General features: G+C 48.7%; 1 protein-coding gene across 1 annotated transcript; it reads right to left on the bottom strand.

The window, feature by feature from the left end:
• Window positions 1–191: 191 nt before the first annotated feature.
• Window positions 192–5,146, bottom strand: LOC119583246 (adhesive plaque matrix protein-like). The gene is made up of 2 exons (XM_037931718.1): window positions 3,311–5,146; window positions 192–317 (listed from the first exon to the last, which is right to left on the bottom strand). Exons 1-2 carry the CDS (start codon window positions 5,144–5,146, stop codon window positions 192–194), a joined length of 1,962 nt encoding a protein of 653 aa, XP_037787646.1.
• Between the last annotated feature and the right edge of the window lie 2,354 nt (window positions 5,147–7,500).

Below are 7,500 nucleotides of genomic sequence, written 5' to 3'. Positions count from 1 at the left end.
AATTTTTATTACCATTATTATAGTAATAGTAGTGGCACTAGTAATATCATTATCATTATTCTTATTGATATTCATTACCACTATCACTATACTCATTTGCATTACCTCTGTTACTCAAACAAAGACCAAATAAAACTGGAATAGTTCTTTACTTAGCCGTTCTTGGAATCCTCAACGAGTGACCTGATTGGCTAGAAATGTGTGACGTCAGCTAGCTCCACCCCCTTAGCTCTAGTGCTGGTGTATTCTGTCAAGTGTTTACCTGATATTTTTTTGTTGACAATGGTGTATTGTGCTCCTGCGACATGCAACGATACCTAGGAAAACATAATGCATATTGAAAGTTGTGTTTACGTGTAGTCGTGTGTATTTTATATGTATATGCTCATTTGTCTCCATTGACAAATATATTTAAATATGTAAATTATATAAAATTACTCGTACCTATACATACACTTTGTCTTATTTCAGTTTATTTCTTATTAAATCGTAGAGCATCTATGTATTTCATGGAATATATGCTGTACATTTCGTACTATTACATTTACATTTCAAGATAAAGTTATAATGATAGTCCTTGACCAGAGATGGAGAAAATGTTCAGTTGTTGAGTAAGTTGGTTTTCGAGCTTCTCCCTCAACTCGGTTAAGTTGTTAGTTGTTTGGCAATAGTTTTGAGTAACATGACGAACATTCCAGCGTCTGGTTTGTTTGTCTTTGTTATTATGATTGCAACAACTTTCAGCTGTATGAATACTGTATAGAATACTGACTGCTGAATGTATAATTTTGAGAATGATTAACATATATACATATATATACTATCTATACACATATCTGTCTGTATATATATCTGTCTGTTCATTCTGGGAATGATTAAGATGTGATACATGAATAAAACACATACACAAACACACACACACACACACACACACACACACACACACACACACACACACACACACACACACACACACACACACACACACACACACACACACACACACACACAGCGCTCTCTCTCGCTCTCTCTCTCTCTCTCTCTCTCTCTCTCTCTCTCTCTCTCTCTCTCTCTCTCTCTCTCTCTCTCTCTTCTCTCTCTCTCTCTCTCTCTCTCTCTCCGGAAAAGCATTTGCCAAGCAAAACCTAATATCTGTTTTACAGTTGCCAAAAGTATCATTGGATCATGTCATATGAAGGTATATTGCCAGGAGCATTTTTCACCAATGCTGATGTTGTGCCTCAGGCATAAAAGGCTTGGATTTATTTTCTCGAATGTTGTCGTACAGTTTAAGCGTAACACATTACAGGAGGTATAAATGGGAATTCACAACATCACAGCGCAAGGTATGTATCCGACAGACTTCGATTTTATCTTCGTCAGAGGAAAATGGCGTAACACAATATATATTTCTATATTGGGTCTGCAATCTCCTATTCATTACGGATGGTATATTTCTGGAATAAAATCGCGAGAAACGACACTCCCATGCACGTGTGCATTCGAGAAGGAAGAAAAATAATCCAACCGCTAATGATTATCAATTTTTTTACACTCAGTCTATTTGTCAACATCTATCTATTTATACGTATAACAGATGCTTCTCTTCTTCCTTTCTCAAGAAGAGAGAGAGAATTTGATAAAGAGAGAGAGAGACTGAGAGAGAGAGAGAGAGAGAGAGAGAGAGAGAGAGTGATAAAGAGAGAGTGAGAGAGAAAGAGAGAGAGAGAGAGCAGTGAGCATACATTTTGTAATTCATCATATATATTATATCTGCACAGTATGTGAATGTGCATTTCTTAACATATAATGTCATATTTCTTGCTATAATACTGAATCCAGTGTTCTCCCATAGTCGACTCCATTCTCATATAACATTATTTATAATTTTTCCTTAATACTGTGTTTACTAGGCGTTGATAGTGACATTTAACTATTTAACGATGAAAAAGGAATAAATATTTGATGGTTATGACTCAACAGAGAAGGTGGTCAAACTCGAATATTCATCATCAAATTTAGTTATCGGAGCGAAATTTCCTGAAGTCAGCCCTTTAAAAACAGTTCTGCTTCAACGTAACTGAAGAAGGTGCCTCCTCTAACAACTCGGCAAGGGAAGAGGCACCGTTTATTCAGGTGCCAATCCCTGTGATGTTACTGTGCAGCTTGAGAGGATAAGAAATGGTAGTCGATGACGCAGGTGAATTTTCTCTTTTTATTTTTTCCTTTTTTTTTTATTTTATATGAATATGTAATTTTTTTTCTTGAACATTTTTATTTTTGTTCTGTGCTAATTCGAATATTCAATTCCTATATTTCCTCAGTTTAGTGTTTTGATAAAATATTATAAAGATCATTTCACTTTTCTATAAAGCACAATCATTTCTCTTCATTCTCCTCTTTCCCTATTCCCCATCTTCCTCTCTTTATTTCTCTCATTCCCTTCTCCTTTCACATCATCCATCACTTCCTTTCCATATCATCCTTTCATCCCCTTTTTCGTTATCTTCATCCCTCTATCTCCCTGATTCTCTTAATTCCACCTCCCTCGTCATTCGCAACGTCGTAGCTTCGAAGTCATTGTTTGACTTCGGTGACGCGATTAGATTTTATCCGATGTAAGAACAACAAGACGCGGGTGGTTAGGATGCGGTGCGGGAGAGCGGAGAATGCTGGATTGTGGGAATGGTGGGGGAATGCTGGATTGGTGGGAATGGTGGGGGGAATGCTGGATTGTGGGGATGGTGGGGGGAATGCTAGATTGGTGGGAATGGTGGGGGGAATGTTGGATTGTGGGAATGGTGGGGTGAATGCTGGATTGTGGGAATGGTGGGGGAATGCATGGATTGTGGGGATGGTGGGTGGAAATCTGGATTGTGGAAGGGTGGGGGAATGCTGGAGTTGTGGATGTGGGGCGATGCTGGATTGTGGGAATGGTGGGAATGCTGGATTGTGGGAATGGTGGGGGGGAATTGCTGGATTTGGTGGGAATGGTGGGGGGAATGCTGGATTGTTGGATGGTGGGGGAATGCTGGATTGTTGGGAATGATGGGGATGCTGGATTGGTGGGATGGTTGGGGGGAATGCTGATTGTGGGAATGGTTGGGGGAATGCTGGATTGTGGGAATGGTGGGGGAATGCTGGATTGTGGGAATGGTGGGGGGAATGCTGGATTGTGGGAATGGTGGTGGGAAATGCTGGATTGTGGGGAATGGGGGGGGAATGCTGGATTGTGGGAATGGTGGGAGGAATGCTGGATTGTGGGAATGGTGGGGGAATGCTGGATTGTGGGAATGGTGGGGGGAAAGGCCCTGTGGAGTTGTGGGGCACAAATGGTGGGGAATGCTGGATTGTGGGAATGGTGGGGGAATGTTGGATTGTGGGAATGGTGGGGGGGAATTCTGGATTGTGGAGAATGGTGGGGGGAATGGTGGGGGGCATGCTGGATTGTGGATGGTGTGGGAATGCTGGATTGTGGAGATGGTGGGAGGAATGCTGGATTGTGGGAATGGTGGGGGAATGCTGGATTGTGGTAATGGTGGGGGGAATGCTGGATTGTGGGAATTGTGGGGGGAATGCTGGATTGTGGGATGTGGGGGGAATGCGGATTGGGAATGGTGGGGGGAATGCTGGCTTGTGGGAATGGGTGGGGGAATGCTGGATTGTTGTGAATGTGGGGGAATGCTGGATTGGTGGGAATGGTGGGAGACTGCTGGATGTGGGAATGGGGGGGGAATGCTGGATTGTGGAATGGTGGGGAATTGCTTGATTGTGGGAAGGTGGGGGGAATGCTGGATTGGTGGGAATGGTGGGGGGAATGCTGGATTGTGGGAATGGTGGGGAAGCTGGATTGGTTGGGAAATTGTGGGGGGAATGCTGGATTTGGGAATGGTGGGGGAATGCTGGATTGTGGGATGGTTGGGGGAATGCTTGGATTGTTGGAATGGTTGGGGAATGGCTGATTGGTGGGAATGTGGTGGAATGCTGGATTGTGGGAATGGTGGGGGAATGCTGGATTGTGGAATGGTGGGGGGAAAGCTGATTGTGGGAATGGTGTGGGGAATGCTGGATTGTGGGATGGTGGGAGGAATGCTGGATGGGTGTGAATGTTGGTGTGGAATGCTGATTGTTGGAATGGTGGGGGAAAGCTGGATTGGTGGGAATGGGGGGGATGCTGGTTGTGGGTGGTGGGGGGAATGCTGATTGTGGGGGAATGGTGGGGGAATTGCTGGCTTGTGGGAATGGTGGGGGGAATGCTTGATTGTGGGAATGGTGGGGGAATGCTGGATTGTGGGAATGTGGGGAATGCGTGGATTGGTGGGAATGGTGGGGGAATGCTGATTGTGGGAATGGTGGGGAGAATGCTGGATTGTGGGGATGGTGCAGGGGGAATGCTGGATTGTGGGACTGGTGGGGGAATGCTGATTGTGGGAATGGTGGGGGGAATGCTGGATTGGTGGGAATGGTGGGGGAATGCCTGGATTGTTGGAATGGTGGGGGGAATGCTGGATTGTGGGAATGGTGGGGGGAATGCTTTATTGTGGGAATGGTGGGGAATGCTGGATTGTGGGAATGTGGGGAATGCTGGCTTGGTGGGAATGGTGGGGGGAATGCTGGATTGTGGGAATGTGGGGGGAATGCTGGATGGTGGGAATGGTGGGGGGATGCTGCTTGTGGGAATGGTGGTGGAATCCTTGATTTTGGAAGGGTGGGGGGAATGCTGGAGTGGTGGGGGAATGGTGGGGGGAATGCTGGATTGTGGATGGTGGGGGAATGCTGGATTGTGGGAATGGTGGGGGGAATGCTGATGTTGAAATGGTGGGGGAATGCTGGATTGTGGGAATGGTGGGGGATGCTGGATTGTGTAAATGGTGGGGCGAATGCTGGATGGTGGGAATGGTGGGGGGAATGCTGGGATTGTGGGAATGGTGGGGGAATGCTGCATTGTGGGAATGGTGGGGGAAGGGTATTGTGGGAATGGTGGGGGAATGCTGATTGGTGGGAATGGTGTTGGGGACTGCTGATTGTGGGAATGGTGGGATGCTGATTGTGAATGGTGGGGGGGAATGCTGTATGTGGAATGGTGGGGGAATGCTGGTTGTTGAATGGTGGGGGGATGCTGGATTGTGGGAATGGTTGGGGGCATGCTGGATTGGTGGGGGAATGGTGGTGGGAATGCTGGATTTGTGGGAATGGTGGGGGAATGCTGGATTGTGGGAATGGTGGGGGAATGCTGGATTGGTGGGAATGGTGGGGGGAATGCTGGATTGTGGGAATGGTGGGGGGAATGCTGGATTGTGGGAATGGTGGGGGAATGCTGGATTGGTGGGAATGGTGGTGGGAATGGTGGGGGGAATGCCCCCTGATTGTGGGATGGTGGGGGGAATGCTTGATTTGGTGTGAAGGGTTGGGGAATGCTGGAATTGTGGAATGGTGGGGGGAATGTTGGATTGTGGGAATGGTGGGGGGAATGCTGGATTGTGGGAATGGTGGGGGGAATGCTGGATTTGTGGGAATGGTGGGGGGAATGCTGGATTGTGGGAATGGTGGGGTGAATGCTGGATTGTGGGAATGGTGGGGGAATGCTTGCTGGGTTGGTGGTATGGTGGGGTGCTGATTGTGGGAATGGTGGGGATGCTGATTGTGGAATGGTGGGGGGAATGCTGGATTGTGGGAATGGTGGGGGAATGCTTTATTGTGGGAATGGTGGGGAATAAACCCTGGATTGTGGGAATGGTGGGGGGATGCTGGATTGTGGGAATGGTGGGGGACTGCTGATTTGAATGGTGGGGGGAATGCTGGATTGGTGGGAATGGGGGATGCTGGATTGTGGGAATGGTGGGGGAATGCTGGGATTGGTGGGAATGGTGTGGAATGCTGGATTGTGGGAATGGGTGGGGGAATGCTGGTTGTTGTAAGGTGGGGGGGATGTCTGGATTGGTGGGAATGGTGGGGGAATTGCTGGATTGTGGAATGGTGGGGGGAAATGCTGGATTGTTGGAATGGTGGGGGGAATGCGGATTGTGGGAATGGTGAGTGGAATGGTGGGGGGAAGCTGATTTTGGGAATGGTGGGCCGGAATGCTTGGAGTGTGTGAATGGTGGGGAATGCTGGATTGTGGTGATGGGGGGGAATGCTGGATTGTGGGAATGGTGGGGGAATGCTGGATTGTGGGAATGGTGGGGGGAATTGTTGGATTGTGGGGATTGGTGGGGGGAATGCTGGATTGTGGGAATTGGGTGGGGGAATGCTGAATTGTGGGCATGGTGGGGAATGCTGGATTGTGGGAATGTGGGGGGAAGCTGGTTGTGGATGGTGGGGTATGCTGGATTATGGGAATGGTGGGGGGAATGCTGGATTGGTGGGAATGGTGGGGGAATGCTGGATTGTGGGAATGGTGGGGGGAAATGCTGGATTGTGGAATGGTGGGGGAATGCTGGATTGGTGGGATGGTGGGGGGAATGCTGGATTGGTGGGAATGGTGGGGGGAAATGTTGGATTGTTGGGAATGGTGGGGGGAATGTTGGATTGTGGGGATGGTGGGGGGAATGCTTGATTGTGGGAATGGTGGGGGGAATGCTTGGATTGTGGGAATGGTGGGGGAATGCTGGTTGGTGGGAATGGTGGGGGACTGCTGGATTGTGGGGATGGTGGGGGGAATGCTGGAGTGTGGGGATGGTTGGATTGTTGGGAATGGTGGGGAATGCGTGGATTGTGGATGGTGGGAGGAATGGTGGGGGGGAATGCTGGATTGTGGGAATGGTGGGGGTAATGCTGGATTGTGGGGAATGGTGTTGGGGAATGCTGGATTGTGGGAATGGGTGGAGGGAAATGCTGATTGTGGGAGTGGTGGGGGATGCTTGCTTGGTGGGAATGGTGGGGAATGTTGGATTGGTGGGAATGGTGGGAATGCTGGATGGTGGGAATTGTGGTGGAATGCTGGATGTGGGAATGGTGGGGGAAATGCCTGGAATTTGTGGGAATGGTGGGGGAATGCTGGATTGTGGGAATGGGGGGGGGGAATGTTTGGATTGTGGGAATGTGGTGGATGCTGGTTTGTGGGATGGTGGGGGGAATGTTGGATTGTGGGAATGGTGGGGGGAATGCTGGATTTGTGGGGAATGTGGGGGAATGCTGATTGTGGGAATGGGGGGGAATGCTGGTTTTGATGGAATGTGGGGAATGCTGGATTGTGGGAATGGTGGGGGGAATGCTGGATTGTGGGAACGGTGGGGAATGCTGGAGTGAGGGAATGGTGGGGGGGGGGGAATTGCCTGTATTGGCGGGATGGTGGGTGGAATGCTGGATTGGTGGGAATGGTGGGGGAAAGGCTGGATTGGTGGGAATGGTGGGGGGAATGCTGGATTGTGGGAATGGTGGGGGGAATGCTGGATTTGTGGGAATGTGGGGAATGTTGGATTGTGGGAATGTTGGATTGTGGGGATGTGGGGAATGTTGGATTGTGGGAATGTGGGGAATGTTGGATTGCGGGCGTGTTGT

The sequence above is a fragment of the Penaeus monodon genome, chromosome 17, assembly GCF_015228065.2.
Source record: "Penaeus monodon isolate SGIC_2016 chromosome 17, NSTDA_Pmon_1, whole genome shotgun sequence".
Classification (NCBI taxonomy): domain Eukaryota; kingdom Metazoa; phylum Arthropoda; class Malacostraca; order Decapoda; family Penaeidae; genus Penaeus; species Penaeus monodon.
Note: the sequence above shows the minus strand (reverse complement) of the source record. Positions and strands in the feature narration are given on the sequence as shown.